At 44.9% G+C, this 20,408-nt stretch overlaps 1 protein-coding gene across 1 annotated transcript; it reads right to left on the bottom strand.

Moving 5' to 3' along the window:
• Positions 1-2,121: 2,121 nt before the first annotated feature.
• DRGX (dorsal root ganglia homeobox) lies at positions 2,122-18,571 on the bottom strand. Its single transcript, XM_058841444.1, has 6 exons — positions 18,538-18,571; positions 15,842-15,939; positions 15,515-15,616; positions 12,737-12,909; positions 12,315-12,427; positions 2,122-2,384 (listed from the first exon to the last, which is right to left on the bottom strand). Exons 1-6 carry the CDS (start codon positions 18,569-18,571, stop codon positions 2,122-2,124), a joined length of 783 nt encoding a protein of 260 aa, XP_058697427.1.
• Positions 18,572-20,408: the final 1,837 nt, after the last annotated feature.

Below are 20,408 nucleotides of genomic sequence, written 5' to 3' on the forward strand. Positions count from 1 at the left end.
TGGACTGGAATATTTTTTTTAGTCTTTTTTAGGAGGAAGAAAAAAAATTATGATTGGGAATATCACTAAGAAAACAGTGATTCTCTCTCCTCCAGCCACTCCCCACAACAAAGCACATGGCAATCTCTTTTATTTCGGCAGAAGGAAAGGGTTGTTGCTGTTGTTAAACCAAGCCATAACTTGCAGCCAGAGCCACCTCCACCCACAGTTCAGCAGAGCAGCTCCTGAAGCTGGAGCACAAAAGCAGATCACAGACTACATGTTCCCCTCCCTGCATCAGGACAGTTAAGGGTCACACCGTGTGGCAGAAGTAATGAAAATTACTCCATTTGATGAATGTGAGCCCTGTCTGACTTTTCTTTGTTCTCTGACCAAAGGACAGACCCGGCAATGCCCTGCTCTGCTGGTTTGTGCCACTCTGGGGCTGCCTGGTGCCCTTGGCTGCTCCACAGTGATGGTGCTTGGTGCTGCTAAGTGACCCCACGAACACCAGGGCTCCCAGCCTTTCAGCTGACATCAAACCATTCCTCAGGGAAAGGAAGGTGTGCACTGGGGGTTTGAAAGGGTCCTGTGAGCCCCAGAGAAGCCACAGGTTCTGTGAAATTCATGGGCTGAAATCACTTACATGGAGGAGACAAATTTTTGCTCCCAGCCTTACTCAGGACCACCTTTCCAAGCCCACCCCCAAACCTGGATCCTGTGAACAGCTAAAAAAAACCTGCGTAAACAGCTAAAAAAAAACATGGCGTAAAGCCATGTGCCCAGCACATTTCTGGAGGTCTGCACAGTGTGCAGGATCAGAGGTGACAGGAATCCTTCCACTAGCTTCCATGTTACTTAATCAAAATCTCAGAAAAGTGATTTCAGTCTGTTCTACAGGGACACCTGTAGACACACCTAAGGAATCTCCAAATGGCACCTGGAAAATTCAAGTACATGTCACTAAGTTTAAGTCCACATGTGCAGCTCCCATGGAAAAAAATGAGGTACCCCAGATTAAAATGACTGCCCTTCAGATATTAGTCTGATTTGCTCTGGAGAGGTTTGGGTGGGAGATAAGACTAAATTTACTAAGGCCTCAATTTCTCCTTTGCACTGTTTCCAATCTATAATAATTAATATATTTTCATATCTAGATTTGTTACAACAAACTTTCAGTAAATGGAATTGTCTAAATTTGGATGGCATAAAGAAATATCCTTCCAAGCTTTATTTCCTCTTTATTAAACATAAATCATGGAAAAACATATCTGCAGTCTTGCAATGAAGGATCATTTTTGTCTTCCAGTCTCCTTTTCCAAGACAGTGATGTCAAAATACCCCCAGCTTTGTGCAGATCTAGAGAAAATTCACTCTCCATTAAATACCAGCATTACTATTTGAAGCTGTGAATTCCACTCTGATGTCATGTGTCTTTCATGTCTAACCCAGAGAATGGCAAGAGCAATACACGAATGTTCACACACAGGCCAGTGCAAGGATTTTAGTCACAAGTAAACTGATCTCAGCAATTTCCCAATAATCTACTCCATGGGAAGTTTCACTTTCAAAGAAAAAAATAAAGGAAAAAAAAAATTATGAAGAGTTTTGTTCTGTTTTCTGCTTCTCTTACACCTGGATTGCCTGGGATAGGTTTGGTTAAAGTCAAATGCCTTCAGAAAATAGCAGGCCAAATTGGGATATACCTGGATATTCCTTCCCCTCTGTTGTGTGCAGTGGAGTAACTGGTGCCTGGGTGCATCTCTTGCCCCAAAGCTCACATCTGGACGTGACGTGCTGCTTCCAGCCATCCATTTCACGCAGGATGGGAAGTCGAGATGTGCAGGAGCAAGCTGGGATCCTGGACCTTTCAGTGTCCCTGGGATGTATGGGGCAGGGGGGGAATAAAAACAGTTTCACAAACATTTCCAAACACAGATAGTGCTGATAAATCAGGGAAATGAACCTACAGCGACACAAGAAAAGCAAGGGTGCATGAAAGGCAGCCAAAGAGGCCACTCAGCTGTGCCGGGTCCCTGGTGGCACCACGATGTCCCACTGGGCACGGCCACACTGCAGTTCATGGCAGAGCGCCGGCGGCAGGTCACTGCCCTGGGCCGAGGGGCCAGCACCACTCCGGTCTCATACGCTCTTCTCCCCTTCCATGTGCTCCTTGGCTGGAGAGGGCTGCTTGTCCTGGCTGCCCTCGGGGCCGGGTTTGGCAGGAGGAGTGGGGCTGCTGGCGGCAGGCAGGAGGTTGGCAGACTGGAGCACAGCCTCCGAGTGCTCGCGCGCCTTCATGCGCAGCGCGGCCACGCTGGCGGTGCGGTTGCTTTGGCAGCCGTAGGTGGGCAGGAAGGAGAGGCCCATGGGGTCTGGAACACAGCACGAGCACAGAGGGCTCCCTGGGGAGGAAGGAGAGAAGGCACCATCACTGCTGGGGAAGGTCATGGAAACCGATTGTTCCCTCCATGGTCAGTCTGAAGAGGACAGAGGTGGGGTTGACCTTTAGCGGGTACACAGGTGTCCTCTGGATCACTGGGGCTAGAAAACCCATATTCTGTTCTGCTGATCCTCCTGTAAGAAGGATCTTACCCTGGGAGTCATCCAGGGTGACAATGGAGTGCAAGAGGGAAGTAGAGACAGAAGCGAGCAGTGAAGTTCAGATCACACAGGAGATCTCCTCATAAGCAAGGCTCAGCTCATTCCCTCCTCTCATATCAAGCTGCTGTTCTGTGGCTGCCATCAGCCCCATGCTGGAGATGTCCCCTGGCCTCCCCCTGCAAACTGAGCTTGATCAATGTGGGCAGCAGCATTTGGTGAGTGAGTGTAGGAGTTCTGCCACTTATCTTTGCCTGAAAGATTACATCAGAGAGAAAGGTGAAAATATTCCACTTGTTATGATGACCTTCTCCTACCTCACTGTAAAATGAAATACTTTTCCTTGGCCTCTGCCAACTACTGGAACCATGTCTACTTGCCAAGAGCCTGTTCTACCTTTACCCATTGCTAAAAGGGTGACGCCTCAAAGAGAACGGCCCCCAGAGGTGAGCCAAGGCTACCTAAATTTGCTGCTGCGATACAACTTAAGAGTCCCATCAGGACAGATGGGCCAGAGCATCTCTACCCTGTCATTTGAGATACATGGCTGTTCCAAGCAGGCAAGAAAACACTGGAGAGCGGATGAAGTGATTTGTGTCTCTTGAAGCCAAAATCTTCCCTGCAACCCACTGAGGCAGTCCTCACTCCACCAGCTGTCTTCCTGAGATGGAACACTGCAGGCTCTTCCTCTGGTTTCTCTTTGATAATTCTGGAGCTTGGGCCAGCTCCCAAACAAGCACACCTAGAAGTGTAGGTTAATCACTGGGTAGGACACACAGTCCATCCAAAAAGCCACACTGGTATCCAGATTAGAGGCATCTATTGAATGATGGAGAATGTGCCAGAGGAGTAGGAGGGTGGATGGGCTGAGCTACTTCTTGAATTTACTCTCTGGTTAAAGAAACAGACACCATCAGTCACCATTTTTCCAGGGGTCTTAGAGGCCACACCAACTCCACATCCTCAGGTACACCCCTGGCAAAAGCCTGTCTTTTGTTGATATGCTACCTTTCAACAAGAAACAGCCCAGCCACACACATCCTGACACGATGCAGTATCTTCCCCTGATCTTTCCAAGCCAAGGACTTGCTTTAATTTCTGCAGTTAATATTTGAGTTAAATGGCTCATGACTAAGTGATGGTACTAATAACCTACCGAGTTTTACACTTCTGCTCTTGGTAGAAACGGGTCAGCACCCATCTGCTAGGAATGAAGGCAGCCAGTTGTTTGTTTTTAAGGTGTTGGCAAGACTTCTCCACAGCAATTGTGAGAGATTTGTGGTTGCCACTAACATTCAGGAAAAAGTATTCTTTGTATTTCAAAGAACAGCGTCTACAAAGGACAGCTTATTAATATAATTGGAAAGAACACTTTTCTTTGTAACACTTCTCTGATGAAGCATATGATCAGCAGACGAACATTTCCATGGGTCCAGGCATTTAAGCACAAGCAAGTTTCAGCACTTGACTAAAATCCTCTGCTTATTTTGCTTTTACCTCTAGGAACCTCAGTCTTGAATTCTGTGGCCGTTTTGAGCAGGTCAGAGGAGGATTTATAATAAAATCTACTGAAATCACACAATTTACATTTTTTGCCACCACCAGTCATACTCATTAAATTAATTTTTTGCCCTGTTGAATCACAGCCACTGTTTTAACAAGAGGGAGGAAAAGCCCTTCAGAGTCCCTGCAGTTTGCAGCAGGTCTTTGCACCAAGCCCCACTATCCTCAGGTTCTGCTCGGAGATGGGGGAGCCAGGAGGCCTGCAGGAGCATCAACTGCCTTTGCACTGCTGCTTCCTAACACAAACTGAATGAGGCTTTCAAACACAGCTTCAGCTCCCAGGCTGAGGGGAGGGCTGGCCTGCAGTGCCTAATGCAGGACTGGGCACAGACATTGCTTAGTGGGAGGTGGGGAGAAGTGGAAAGCAGCCTTCCCCTTTTCAAAAAAGCCAGAATCAGCTCCATCCCCTAAGAATAACTTTCATTCTGTTGTTAGAGGAATAAAATATTTATCAGTATTCAGTACCAGCCTAAGCTCTTTGCTTAATAATTAGCCCTGATATTACCCAGTGGCTCTGCAACCTGAGGGTGCAGTTACCTGTGGTGGAAACTAAGCTATCTCTAGCAATAATTCACCCATAAATCATTCCTTTCATTTTCACTGAGGTTAAAATTTTTCACTGAGGTTAAAATACTTGCAAACAGCTCACACATGATAAAAAGTAAAGTAAAAAGCATCATTTTCTCCAGGGTCCAGCTAGAATAGAGGAGAATAGGATTTAGCCCTGTTCCTTTTTCATGCATGTTGTAAAGACAGTTGACTCTACCTTGCAGCCATCTGAATCTGCAGATAATAAGTCCAGTGAAATGTATTGGACTTTGCCAGCACAAAGCCAAGACCAGCAATGGGTCACTCAGGAGTCCAAGATCTCCACCTGCCCATCAGTGAGCCCACAATGTCCAGAAAAGTGATGCTGACCAAGAAAGAGGCATCCATATGCAGCAGGCAGCAGTGGTTTTTAACACCTTCTTGCAGTAGCCCTGAGCTCACAGTGGGAAAGGAAGGACTTGTCCCTACTTATTTTGATTTTTCAGAGGACTTCAAGCATCCAGCTCCCATCAAAATCAGTGAGGGTTCAGTCATTAGCCCTAGATCTTGATCCAGTTCCCACCAACATCTGTGACAATCTGAGATGACTTTAATAGTATTTGTATCAAGTTGCTGCAATATGGACAGGGTACTGTTTGATTTCTTTCAGGGACTAACTGCCTCCTGTACACAAAATTAAAATACACAATTAGATTTCCATTAACTTACAGCAAATTCTGCTGGATTGATCTGAACCTCCTCCTATTCGTATATGAGATCATACTTTAAATGCCCAGCCTGAACATAAATACTTAATGTAATAAATACAGTCTGAAATATTTGATCCACTTGGCAGTTTAATTGATCTACTACAGAGACTGACAGGAAAAATTAAATTAGTTTTGTCTTGTCTCTGCCAACATCACATTTAAATTGTAACAATATTTGATCTACATTTTCCATTGTGGACTCTTTTGTGCAGTTCCACGGTTCAGTTTCAGGTGGGAACAGAGGGATAGGAGTGAGGCACATGCTGATACATAAATATTAATATAAATTTTTAATTATGTATTTTGTGTTTCAAGTCAAGAGCTTAAAGAATTTAATAGGTAGTCTTTCCAAAAGGCAAACCCCACATTCCTTTCCTCTTTCATTATTTGTGCATATCAGCATTTGATATGGACAGCTGAATGACAACCTGACATGGAGGGAAGGAGAGAAAAAAATCCCATTTAAAATTCTCAGGTATATCAATGCATGCTGTTTAGTTTTCAGAAAAAAATATTATGTTTGATTTAATTATTATCTTCTCATAGTAGTCACACTGTTTTTCTTCAGCTCTGATCCCTTTCATAAGGATTAGAAGGTCAACAACAACCTCAAGTTCATAGTGTTGATTACCAGTGGGAGCTGATTCAAAGGGAGCTCCCTCTTGCACTTCACAGATGACACCAATATTCTGTCTATTAAAGCCTAAGTAAAAAGCAGGAAACACAAAAGTGGCTTTATCCAGATCTTCTTGTGCTCTGAATCAGGGTGCTCAGAACAAGAAAGGCATGAATTCAATGCCTGAAATGGAGAAGCATCAGATGGTCTCAGTTTAATTTGGAATAGCCTCAATGCTGCTGGAATTATACTAGATGGTTTCTCCTTCTACTGAGAAACTGGTGAAATGTGGAAGGTACCCTGTTCTGGCTGGAAGAGCACTTCAGAGGTGACAGCAGAGTCCAAATGTTATAATTTTGGCTGTGCCCCCTGCATGCCCAGTGGAAACAACAAAGAGCTGATGATCTGGCTCAGTTGCTCCATCAGCAGGAGCCTTTTTGTCTAAATAACTCGACACTGGAACTGGAGGATTTCATCCTCCTTTCTTTGTCCCAATAGTACTCTCTGAAAAAAAAAAAAAAAAAAAAAAAATCTGAAGTCAGGACTTGCCTGTTAGGGCAGGAGGGCTGGCAGCAAAGCCCACAGAAAATCTGGGAGAACAGAACCAGTCCTTTCAATACTGTTAGCTTGGAAACCTCACCAACAGGACCCCCTGCCTCAGCCGAGGTCCACTAACCTAATCAAGATTTGTCCCAGAGGAACAAGACAGCACTCATTCCCTTCCCATGGTTCTTACAGCTCCTAGTGTAATTCCTACTAATTATACTAATTCCTAGTGTAATTTCCTAGTATTTATGACAAAGACCAAAAATGCCTACCTGTGTGGTAGGGCCGTGCTAGAGCTGGGGACCTGTGGTACGGGAATCAAAATAATTTTCTCAAGGTGCACCTGCAGCAAACTGAAGAAATGTTTTAGATTCTCTGAAGTCAGAATGGCAGATAAACTAGGAAAAATGCCAAACAAACCCACTTAATATATTGGCTATGTTACATGAGAAAAGTCAGTAAATCCATAATCAAGACTGGCACTGAAAATAAAAGACCCCAAGAGTTTTATTCCCATCCCCCAGTCTTACGGTAAACAGCAGAGCTTCAATTCAGTAAACACCAGTTCAAGGGTGAGTTAGGTCCTTGAACACTTGTTTCATAGTGTTGGCAATGGGAATTGCCCAATGGAACTGGGCAAATTCCCTTCATCTTTCCATAATAGAAATGGAAATGTAATGGACGGGCAGTTCTAGTTATGTTTTAGGGTTTTGTCCTGGATACTGCAATTAAGCCTCCCTAATATGAACAGCAACCACAGTAGCAGCAAACCGTAAAAGAGCCTGATAACAGTGCCCTGCAATACCCATCTGGATGTGCGTAATGCAGTCGCACTTCTCTATCAGCGGTGTGAGGTGCCGTGAAAACCAACGGAGCTTTATAACTTGCACAGAGCAGAGCTGTGGATGAATTATGAAAGTAATTCCCTGGCAAGTGTAATTATTTCTCTCCTCATGCACTTCACTCATCATGGGGTCTGGGGAAATTTCAGCGGAACGTAACAGACACACTCTTGGCCTCAGCCACCAGAATGGTAGAACACATCCGCTGAAAAACGGAGATTCTTGTTTACACCCATTAATAACATCTTCTGCATTAATGAATTGCATTCATGCTGTCATCCATTAAGAAGGTACTTTGAGGTCTGTCTCTGCACAGAACACTAGCTTCTCCAGATGACTCTATAGTTTTACAGCCCATAAATAAAACAAGTATTTTCCCTTCATCTTTGAGGTCTGCAATTAAATCTACTAAATGGACTGCAGATGCCTGGCTTACAGTAAGTGTTTCATCTTGGAAGATCATGGAACTGTCGAAGTCACCACAATGAAGTAGCACAGTTGTCAAATCAGGGCAATTTCAGATAAAAATTTCAGAGAAATTTCATCTCTGTGATTCAACCTTTTTCCTAAGTATGGCCAGCGGTGAAGCACTAAATCCCTGAAGCAGGAAACACTGTATACCCCAGAAATTATGACCTTGTGCTAATTTTTCAAATGAGGAATTGTATTTCTTGAAGGAATAGTACACAGGGAGATGATACAGTAGTTAACAGATGCTTGCTACTGAGTACAGCCTCCAATGTGCTAAACTTCAGAGAGACAGGAGACAGGAAAAGGCCTGTTGTATTACTGAACGGAGAAATTTTGATAGAAACAGAGAAAAACTGGCTAGTGATAATATACTCTTCTCTGGAAAAGTCTATATTCTGGACAACAGTTTTCTTTGCATAGTGTAGCCAGCCCGTTTTATTAAGAGAACATCCTGTGATGCCAATATCCTCACTTTGATGGGAAAAAATCTCGGTTTCAGAGAGAGCAGAGTTCATGGGGCATGGTGCTTAGGGAAAACAGCTTTCTTCTCATTCATCAGAGCAGATCTCATGCTCCAACAATATCCCCATATCCTACAAGTGGCACGTGTGGGGTCCAGAGCCTAACAAGCATTTCACAGGCTTTCCAAAAACAAAGTTGCAAGCTTATGCCCTGCCCCAGACTAAGCTGTCTTGAGGTTTCCTGTCTCTTGTAGATCAACTTCACCCTCAACTATTACATCCTCATACTACAAATTAGATCCCAGTGCCTTACCGACTAAGCTCTTTATGTAGCTTTGGAAAACTGGGTCTGCAGCCAAGCAAAGTCAGAAAAAGAGAGGTATTAGTTTTTTTACGAAAGATGGAGAACTCTCAGGTGACAGAACAAAAATGACCCCTGAGAGCATAAAATAACTAGTAATTACTTACATCACCATCATCACTTGTTATTCACTGTATTGATTTTAATTGTTCTAAAGCATCAGTCAAATATTACTCACCAACACCAGGAAGTGTTGGCTCACAAGTCCAACAAAACACATCTTGTCTCCTCAAAAGAATAAGAAAACAGCCTACACTTCCTAATAGAACCTGATGTGCTGAGAGTGCTCATTTTTCTGCAGGCAGCTCTCATGGCTGTACTGAAGAATGTGATTCCCTTTACTGGCTGGGATTGTTCTCCCAATGGTGGGAATACATTCCTATTTGCAAGATCCACATAGAGGAGCTGCATTTCATTTGACACTTTCATAAAAGAAAGCAGGGTCATGCATCCTTTCATAGTGAAATAATGCTATGATTCTGGAGCAACTATTTCACTTTCAAAAGCACAGAGAATTCCTGGTAGATTCAAGGCATGGCTGGCACAAGAAAAATACTGGGAAGACCTCTCAGTTGTTTCACTCTTCAATAAAACTTGCAAAATTTTGGAAAACCTTTCAATTTGCTGGATTTTCCCTTTTCCAAGCAATCCAAAAACCAAGCAGTGCATAACTTTATGCCCTGTGCTGAGTTTTATGGGATTTGTGTGACATAAAGTCCCATGACTCCAGACTGACTGTGGCAGGGTTCTGGCATAATTTCTGCAGCAAAATGCAACTAGATTTTCAAGGGAGACCCTTAGGTCCCTTAATTAAGATGTATAAGGACATATACTATTACCCACACACACACAGCTCCTGTCTCAAATGGAAATGAAAAGGGAGAGTCAAACAAACCGAACTGAGCATATGACAAAGTGTCATTTTAAGGTTTTGTGAACACTGTGTCTCTCCCTGTCCTTTCCTTCCTTCCCAATCATTATCTTTTCCTCCAGACTGACACATGAGCTTGGTTGTGCTGTCAAATACACAATATAAACAAATACTGTTTAAATGAACCTAGAGTTTCCATACCAAAGGAAAACAAACTGTGCATTAGGCCTGTGACACCCTTGGTCTGCTCAGAAGCTCTAGACAGCTGGTGCCCTGATCACCGGCCAACAGGACCAAAGCTCAGCCACTGCTGTGCACAGCCCTACCCCAGCCCAGGTGAATTAACCTTGGAGAAATGGGGAAAGAGGAGCTTGTGGAGATGAGATGGGGAAAGAGGACACAATACTCCCTACATCAATACCACAAGAAAGATGTTACAATTATTCTCTGCTTGTATAGATCAGATTCCACCCCTCATATAATGTTAAGTTCTTCCCCCTCAACCCCAAAGCCAAATTTGACATTACTAAGACCTAGCAGCTGTCAGCAGCAGAAGAAGAGCTCCCCTCAAAGCAGCAGCTCAGACTACCCATCCCTTGCAAGGATAGCAACATGCTGACAGGCACAGCTCCTGGTAGGTGGATACGCAGATGCACAAATCTGTAACTGGATCTCATAAAATATAAAGACTTTATCCCAAAATATAATACTTTATCCCAGTCCCCTTGATGTGCCTGGAGATTTCTAGTGCCAGGCAGGAAATATAAAACAGATGTTTCAGGAATGAACTGTATGTATAACTCACAACATTCATGAAAACAATATGCAGGCATCTGATAACTGACTATTCCTATACCAATTGTATAAATAAAAAATCTCTATTTACATTTGGGACCAGTTTTTCAGGGACACAGTCTCCTAGTCTGTGCAACTGACTATTTAATATCTACAGAAGATTCAGGAATAGAACTTTTTCTGCCCCTAGGTTGTAAAACTTCAATCAAGCAAAAAAGAGCAAATTATTAGTTTCTCAATTTAGTGGCTTAGCTATAAAATCAAAGAAAAGAGTATCAGGAAGTCTTCCAAATAAATAAAACTAAAACTAAACAAAAACAACAACAAAAAAATCCAACTCCAAACAAAAAAAAAACCAAAAACAACCAGCTAAAAATACCAACCCCTCACTCCTTTTTTATTTAATTTTGCTTGGCTTTGTTAATTTGGCTAATATTTTGCTATTTTTTTTCTTAAAATTTAGCTACATTTAAACATGAAACAGGTGAGAACACAATGCATTTAGTTTTGAAAATGATTGAACATAAACTTTAAAACAAAAAACCTTTACTTTCATCTAAATTATTCACTGAACACAACCTTTTTCACACACTTTTCAACCTTCCTGGGACTACATTTATCAATGAACAATTTTTTTGCCTGAAAGATTTCAGCTGTATCTACTCCAGAGAGGCTGTTCCTGCCCAATGGAAAAAGTCAAAATTTGCAACCCCAACAAGAGGACTCAGGCCCTCCAAACAGCTGCTGCCCACTTACAGGTGACAATAAATCTTTAAGTTTTAGGGTTCAGGTCCACACCTGTGTGTCCTTTCTTGATTCAAAATTCCAGGTCCCAGCCAAAGAGCAGTAACTGCTCTTTTTCCCACCTACCAAAAGAGCAGTAATTGAGTTGTGTGTCTGGCTTCAGCTTTTTTTGAAAGGCAGGAGAGAAGGAGGTGCAGGGGACAGGACACTGGGCTTAACACACAGGAGCTCCAAGTATTTGCTTCAGGAATATACCTTGGCAGTGCTGATTTAACGGGAAATACAAGGAGATGAGGTATGCCAGAGAATCCAGTGAGATGTATTAGAGGACATTTTTCTTTATAATGGGAGGTCTTTAACTGAGAAACTTTCCTCACAAGTTATTGCAGCACATCAGGACACAGAGTAAATGTATGTGCCTCTTTGTGCTTGGCACTGCTATGAGGCTTTGCATCCTATAAATCTATAAATTGAATTCATCCTGCTTACACCCTTACTCTTATAAATTGTTAGACTAAGAACAGCTAATGGATGAGTAGGTGATTTATTTTTAAAAGATGCATACTGCTGCTTTTTGGAAACCAAAAGCATATAGACACGGGATGTACCCTTCCTGAAGCCTGGGTCCCAGGTAATGAGGAATTACTTTGTATCTTCCCCTGTCCCCAGGAACATGCTTTATTCAAGTTCTCAGAGGGAACCTCCTGTCCAAGAAGAAAAAGGTCTGGATGGTGCAGAGAAGCACTGCAAAGGAAACCACATGCAAAGAGCGGATGAGGCATCAGTAATGGTGCCAGGTACTACATAATGCAAAAGGATGAATATAACTAATTTATTAGAATAAATTTAACTCTTAAAAAAAGCATATGCAACAAAAACTTGAAAGGAGCAAACCCTACACATCTCACTCCTTGAGAGAAAACCTGACCTCATGAAAAGTAGCTGTAAGAGTAAAATGAAGGAGTTTTGCCACAAATGATGCTATGGGATTCAACAGGAGACTCACTTCAGTACGTGAATCAGTCAGTGCAATGACTACCAATCTAAGCAGAAAGAGGGATCTGCCATTTGCCAAAGGTTTCCCCGCAGAGGGCAGTGGGACCATGCCACTTAGCTTGAAAGGGATGCTCTTTGAGCTTACCCCCAAGTTAAGTAAAGTAATTTACCTTTTAGAGAGGCGACATGGGATAAAGCTTGTGCATAGGTGGCTGTGTTGAGAAGCGTCCCCGGCAGGCAGGAAGGAAAGAAAGGGCCTGTAGGACCCACTGATCGGCTCAGGCTGATGGAGAAAAGAAAACAACTTCCTTACAAAACCAGAACCAAAAGCTAATTCTATTCGTGCATGCACACAAACACCTTGGTGTCTCAGCATCTGACTAGATGTGACCCAGGCTGGACAACATCAGCCTCCCACAGCCACCAGCTCCTCAGCATCTCCACAGGGAACAGTGGATAGCACTAGAAACACCTCATTTTCTAAAGATGATACCTGAAGGTCAAGGCATAGCAGAAAATCTGTATGCATGCACACACGTATGGGGCATTCTTACCCCACAGACAAACAGCTGACATAATGTATTACTCTTACCTCTGCTGGATCTCCAGACCCTCTTTTTTGTTCCTGGTTTGATCTGCTGGAGAAGGGGAATTTAAATTCCTCGCAGGAGGTGCCACCTCAGCCATGGTTTCCTTAGAGCCCTCTTGGTCAGAAGCACCCCTCTCTGTCTTTCTCCATTTAGCCCTTCGATTTTGGAACCACACCTGGAGCGGGAGAGCAATCCTAGGTGAAAACCATGCTTAGCCAAATGTGAAGCAAGGAGATTGTAAATTGTAACTCTAGTGAAATCTGTCATTTAGTATCTTGGCTAAATCCTTCTCTTATTTTGTATCCCCATTGTTATTCTAGTTGAGTTTTAGGATTACATTTGTATCTGTAATAAATCTGCATCTGGAAAAGGAGCCGGCAATATCTAATGACGTTCAAAAGACATGTCACAACAAAAAATTTTAAAAGCAGTAGTTTTGATACTACTGTGCCAGTTAGCAAAGCATTTAATCACGTGCAATCCTTTATGGACACATTTAATTCTCACTGATTTCTATGCTTTAACACATCTAAAAGCCTTTTTATAGAGATGGTGTTAAATACGTATCTAAGCACTCTGATCAGAAATGAAAAGGTGTGTATCTGGCTGTCTTACCCAGCCCATTTTCTGGAGAGGGCTGATAATGTCTGTTCTTCCTCTCATGTCCAGTCTGCTTTTAGAGGACTAAAAAACTGATAAATACTAATTCTGGAACATCATTCTGCAGTTTAATAATGTGGCCTTGCAACTGCCCCCCACCTTAGGCCCCAATATTACCTCAGAATAGAACACGAGTTTCCAAACCTTTTTTTTTTTTTTTCCCATATGCAAAACAAACACTCATATTCTTGATTTTTTTCACCTGATTATTAGTCTAAAAACTTTTTTTTCTATTAACCTTGGAGCTGATATGCTGAAAGCACCATGTTTGAGGTGGAAAATGCCAAGCATCTTTTGAGGTCAGGAAATCCACATTTTAATACATGAATTCAAGTATAGGCAAGATTGTTATTATTATTCTTCTCCTTCTCCAATTCCATTTCAGTTAGCTGCCTTTTAATTGCATGTATCAGCAAACATTGAATAATGATTTTATCTATATTCTAAATTTAGAGCAGTTAAATGCAAAGCAAAATGCAGACACTTTCTTGTGTCTTAATTGAATGAAGGTCACAGCTATAACAATATTTAATTGAGCTATTTTTCATTATCATATTTTAATGACTTTGCACTGACAGTTCGCCTGCTTCTGAGGAAAGAGCATGATGAAGTCGTTTATTTCCCTATTTAGTTATTGTTTGACAACATCATCTTCGATTAAGACTCTGCTTTATAGCACATTAATCATATTTGAATGAGCAAGGGGTATAAATGTAAACATATCTCCCATCCTCTGTGTTTCCCCATGTCCCTGCATGAAAGCAGGCTAAACAAATGCTTGCATCTATTGTCTGTTTGCATAATAGCCAACAACAAGGCTAAACACCAGTTCTCAGCAATCTAATTGTCACCACCCCTATCTCACCCTTGCACCTTTCAGGAAGAAGTTATGATCTTCCACTTCTGAATGCTCAATAATTGTCCCATTTATCTCAATTTGCAGTTCAGTCTTTAGGCACCAATAGCCAAAATGGCATTTTTTATTATTTTTTTAAGCCAGTACCTACAATGCAGTGGTAAAAGGAGATTTTCATTTCCAAATAATAATCAGTTTAATTTGCCCGCATATGACCAATGATTCATGTTCAGATTTAATAATCAGGATCACATAATCTGATTATAGGAGAAATAATTTGTTTACAATCCCCAATTTACTGTGGTGAATTCCATTATCTCTCTTCAGCCATTGGGTTTTAAGAGATACTAACATGACCCTAGGGAACAAAAGGCAAGCTATTATATTTCCTACAATTAGATCTTTGCATAATCTTAACCCCAAGCACCTAAATAAAAAAAAATAAAATAAAAAAAAAATAGAAGAACAGTGTGCAGAAAAGCCCCATAAATAAAAATGAATGCATAATTGTGTTCAAAAAAATGGTTTGCTACTCTGTGGTGGATGCCTGAAGAGTTCAGGGATCCATCTCTGACAACTGCAGGACTGCTTCTCTTAGCAGAGCACATACACATATATATGGACTGGATATGGAAAAACAAACACATGGGAAAAAGAAGAAACAACAAGGAAAAAGGTGAGGAGGAGGAGGAACGGAAGGGCTGGGAAGTGTGGCTGTGGAAAGAGTAATCATGGCCAATGGTATTTATTGGATCATATTAAAGGTGGGGGAATTGCTCTGCAGGCTCTTTAGCTGCCTAAATTAAGTGTTTAGAAAGAAGGAGAAAGGGAGAGAAGTTGGAGAGGTGCAGGAGCTTTCTTCCAGGCAGCTGGGCTCCCTGCAGTTGACTAAGCCCGCTGCTCAACAGTGGTCATAGTTGCTTTGGAGAATCACGTCTCAGCTCTTTTCTCTGCACCACGCCCCCCCTCCAAAAGCAAGGAAATGGATGTGCATTGATGTAATTTAGTACCTTGGAGACGCGGACAAATTAGTGTAGAACATTATCACTAGTTAATTATGAATGACCGATTAATCAACCTAATCTAATATTCCACATTATGTTGATGTTATTAAAGTGCATCATGAAAATGACAGATCGTCTTCATTTGCGTTCTTTGGCCAAATGTGCACTCTGCAGTCGTGATGTCAAATAATAATAAAAAAAAATTTAAAAAAGTTTGCCATTTTGAATATCCGAGTTAAGTAATTCCCCAGGATGTTTACCTGCACCCTGGCCTCTGTGAGGTTGATTTTCAGAGCCAGCTCTTCTCGGGTGAACACATCGGGGTAGTGGGTTTGCGCAAAAACAGCTTCCAGGGCCTCGAGCTGTTGGAGGGAAGGAGAGCAGAGATCCGTGAGGGATCCGTGAGGGATCCGGGCACCCCACGGGGGTGTCTGCCAGGCACGGATGATGAAAACGGGGTCACGGAGGCAGCGGGGCAGGAAGGATGGGGCTGGCACGGCACGGGGCATGCGGGAAGGAGGCTGGGGGCTGGCAGGAGGTGGTGCAGGCAAGCGGGGCAGTGGGTGCAGAGAGACGCGGGCTCCTACCTGCTGCAAGGTGAAGGTGGTGCGGTTGCGGCGCTGCTTCCTTCGCAGGAACCCGTCGTCGAAGTCGCCGGCGGAGTGTCCTCCGAAGGGGGCCGCGCCTGAGGGCCGAGAGCCGCGTTAGGGGCCGCAGGGCCCGGGCACGGAGCCGGGCACGGAGCCGCCCGGGGTGGCAGTGCTGCCCCATCCCCGCCGACTCCGGAGCTGCTGCGGGCACCGTGGGCTCTGCTGCTCGCAGGTCACCCCGTCCCGGGAAAGAGTATTTTTCGGGTCATTTGTGCTCTAGAGGGACTTAGAGACGAAGCTTTGGCATAGGCGTGCGGACGGCAGCTCGCAAAGGCCCTGGCCGGAGCAGGAGGCAGCGGGGCCGCTGGCAGCTTCCTCTCCGTCTGCTCGGCCCGTGGGCTCGGGGCTCGGTACAGCCCGGCAGCGGCGGCTCGGCCCCGGATGAACGCCGGCAGTGGGTAGCGGGGCTGGAGGAGGCTGCCCTGCCCTTCCCCGACCGGCGTTCGAGGGCCCGACTGGGGCAGCGGAGGTTTGTCCCCAGACGGAGGTCGGGAGAGGGCAGATGGGCCACCGGGATGAGAACCACGTTCCATGGAGCAGCCCTGGCCTTCGTGGCTCCCCCAGTCACACATCATCCGTGCGTGCCCGTGCTGAAATATGTCACTCCTTTTCTGTTCGCTGACAAAAAAGCCCCACAAACAAAACAAAACAGACCAAAAACCACTCAGAACTTCAACCAAAGAAAAAAAAAAAATCAAAAAATAAAAACAAAAAAAAAAACAAAAAAGAAAATAAACAACAAACAACCCCAAACAGAAAACAAACAAACAAACAAAAAACCTTCAAACCAAAACCCACAAACGAACAAACAAAACAAAACCAAAACAAACCCTCACGGAACAGAAAAGTGCCCGCACCCCCAGAAGTGTTGCTGAGTGTCCCTGTGACCCCGCTCACAGACCTGCCCCTGCAGTGCTCTGGGATACGTGGCTGGAGGTCACCGCACATCTTACAGCATCATTTGGAAGATAAACAAGGCCCCGAGCCCTCTCCTTTCACAGACCTCTCCATGTGGGCCTGGGAGAGGCTCATCAGAGATTAAAAGATACTGTCCCGGTGGCCGCCAGAACGCGGTCTTTTCCCTGCAGCACCGGGCCTCCCCGGCTGCCCAAACGCTGGCCGAACAGAGCTTTTCTGCTCCCTCTTCTTTGGTTTGGTGATGGGTGCCTGGGGGGGCTTTGGACGGAGGTGTATTTTTTTTTTTTTATTTTCCACTTGTGATGCCCAACGCTGTTTTCACTCTTTGTCAGGACAGATCGCCCCTTCCCCCCGCCCCGCTGCTGCCCAAGCCGGGAGGGCGAGGGGCCGGCCCCGGAGAGCTCCGGGAGAAGCTGCTGCCTGCGGGCCGCTGCTCGTCTCGGGCCGCCAAACACAGCACCGGCCCCACGCTGCCAGCGGAGAAACAAACACACGGCAAACAAACAAACAAGCAAGCCAAAGCAAGAGCACGTTTCCCAAGCTGTCTGCCGAAAACTAGCAAACAAAACCGCCTCAGTACCGGCGGACGGGACCCCCGCACTGTCCTGCCCAGTCCGGCTCCTCTGTCCCGCCCGGGGAAAACTTTGGGGAGCGAGTACTCCAGCTGGGATGCACAGACCGGCTTGGATCCGCTGGCCCTGGGAAGCCGTGTTAAAAGAGGGGCTGACCCTCCCCCGAAGTGGGATGAAACCGCTGAAACACTTCTTCCTGCCAGCACCTTCCAGGGAAAGCCCATTTCTCTGCGGGCGATGCCCGTGCAAGGAGCGGGGTGGATGGGTAAGGGCCGCTTTCCCTCCCCGGCGAGCAGCGCTCGGGCAGGGGGGGACAGCCCGCCGGGGGCTGCTGCTGCTCGGCCGCTGCTCCGGGGATGCTCCGAGCACTACGGGCAGCGGCCGGGGGAGCGCGGCCAGAGGGCCCTGTGTATCTGCGGGGGTGACACGGGGAAATCCTAAAGGCTGACAGTTTTTTTAAAAAATAAATCAACAACAACGACAATAACAATAATAAAAATAAAAATAAAAATAAAAAAAAAGTCTCTGACCAATAACACAAAGAAAAATATCCTCCCAAGTATTTATTTTCCGCTATTTTTTTTTTCTTCTGTTGTACCTCATTTTCCCCCATCCTCCCACAGAATGTTTGTAAAATAGCATTAAAGATTTATGCGGTCCCTTTGGCTGGAGGGAGGAGGCGTGACCACGTCCTGAAAGTGTCCCGATTACAGCCATGACACCAACATCTGTGCTGGGAGGGGAGAAAAGCATCTCTCTTTTAGCCTGAGGCTCAACTGCGGGATCGCTATCCACAGAGGGGAGGCAGGTGGCAAAATGACGGGGGTGGGGGTGTAAAACCAAGCCCTTTCCAGCAGGAATCAAATTAAGGGGAAAAAAAAAGTCATTCAATCCGTCTTTCCTTCCTGTGACAAGAGGGGAAAGCTAGGAAGAGGGAAGAGGATATGGCTGTATTTTCTAAAGGAAAAGGATGCTATTTAGTTGTCTCTATAAATTTGCATCTTATCACAGCACGTATTTGTACTTGACAGCCGTGGCGCAAGTTCGGTCAGTTTCTCTTCCCGTCCCCAGCGCACCCCCCGCCCACAGACACCTCGAAGTTCAGCTCTTGTACCTTACACATCTCTGTGCGACAGCACTCACCCTCTAGCTGCGGGGGGCAGTGGAAGTAGAACATGGCCCTGCGGCTGGGTGCGCGCCCGCTGCTCGCAGCTGCGAGCCCGACGGCGGCCGGGACCGGGACCGGGACCGGGGCCGGGGCCGGGGCCAGCCCGCGGGGCGCGGGGCTCCCGCGCACCCCCCGCACCGACCGACCGGCACCAGCTCCCCAGTCGGGCACCGCCACGCAGCCGAGGTACCTCCTGCAGACCTGAAGACACAGAGAGAAAGAATAGAATAGGTGAAGAGGCAGAAGAAAACACCTGAAGAAACTCATTGATAAACCTAAAGCCCATCCCAGAGGAAGAAGAGAAAGTAGTGTCTAATCCTGTGCAACGAATTTAAAAAGCCAAAGGCAGAAAACTCTGTGGTTGGCGTACAGAAACCAGAATTAGCAAAACTTTGTTGTTTTAATTTTTCTGCCTGGAATAGCAGATTGTGCCGCTCTTGTTCTTCTATCTACCTATCTATCTATCTATCTATCTATCTATCTATCTATCTATCTATCTATCTATCTATCATCTATCTATCTATCATCTATCTATTTATCCATCTCAAATATTCCTTTATGGAGCAAACAGTTACATAAAGAAAAAAAATGTTTGAAGGTAAGATTGAACTGCATAAAAGAAAATCTAAACTATTCTGCCTAAATAAACAGCAATTAAAACTAAAAGCTGCCTTCTTTTTAAAGCATCCAACATACTGGATGTCCTCAGCAAGGGAAAAAAACCCAAACGACAATTCAAATTTATATGCAGTCATACTAAAAACAAACAAACAAACAAACAAAAAATCCAGAAGGTACATGAATATAGTAATCCATACCTAAACCGAACAGGAGCAAAAATCACCGGTAAGGTTTGGGGGTGTTTTGCTTTAGAATAAGGCGCTGTGAGTTGTTGGCTGCAGAGACAGAAGGGCTCTGTGGAGTTCTGGAAGTGGCCAGATGTCTTTATATCTGTCTACAGCATGCTCTGCCTCTCAGCACTTGCCTTTATAATCTCACGCATAATTGGCCTTAATCTGATTATTTCCAGCGCTGTCTACAGTGAGTAACTTGGATAGGTCTATTGGGCCCTACAAATGGCCCACGTGGTGTGCAGAGCAGGGGGGGTGGAGAGGATGAAAAGAAAAACCCGTCATTTCTCAGCAAACGCCAGGAATGTGAACAGCAGCACCACAATCCCATTATTTTCTGAGCGCTGGCGCTCCGGGGCTCGCAGCCCCCTGCGTGTCCCCCCCGCCCCGGGGTGCCCCGGAGCGCTGCCCCGCACCCCGGTGCTGCCGGAGCGCCGGGTAATTGCCGCCGGATGGGTTTTGGGGGGCCGCTCTGCACACGCCTCGCCTTTCCAAGCGATCGTACCACGGCAAAGTTTGATTTTGTTCGCAGCGAGGGGTCTCCGGATTTATGCTCGCTTCCCGTCTGCAAATGATATGCGGCGGGACCCTTCGCAATTACTTTTAAAATGCATTCGAGACATAGGCTCAGCGGAGAGAGATGGCCCTTGCCTCAGCCCGGGTGAAAATTAGACTTTAAAGTACCCAGATGAAATTTTCAAGTCAGGGACGCGGGATTGGATCAAATCACATAAACTGCAAAAAAAGCAAGTATAATGGCGCATAATTGGTTCTGTAATAGCATTACACAAGGATAATAGCCTGTTATGGCCCCCTGCACATTAAGTGCTTCCCTGGCGTAAAGCCTTTATGATATTAAAGGGGGAATATAATGATATTTTGGTTATTAAATGCGTGTAATTAATTTATGCACCACTGAAAATAAAGTTGGTATTATGACCCACTCAAGATGCATCAGAAGATGTAAGTCAGACAACTGTTGATAAGTTCTGGTG

The sequence above is a fragment of the Poecile atricapillus genome, chromosome 6 (genome assembly GCF_030490865.1).
Source record: "Poecile atricapillus isolate bPoeAtr1 chromosome 6, bPoeAtr1.hap1, whole genome shotgun sequence".
NCBI classification, from domain to species: Eukaryota; Metazoa; Chordata; class Aves; order Passeriformes; family Paridae; genus Poecile; species Poecile atricapillus.

Coding starts and splice junctions, on each gene's coding strand:
- DRGX (XM_058841444.1), bottom strand. CDS start 18,571: ATGTTCTACTTCCACTGCCCCCCGCAGCTAGAGG. Junction 15,940..18,537: donor CTGCCCCCCGCAGCTAGAGG/GTGAGTGCTGTC, acceptor CTCGGCCCTCAG/GCGCGGCCCCCTTCGGAGGA. Junction 15,617..15,841: donor CCACCTTCACCTTGCAGCAG/GTAGGAGCCCGC, acceptor TCCCTCCAACAG/CTCGAGGCCCTGGAAGCTGT.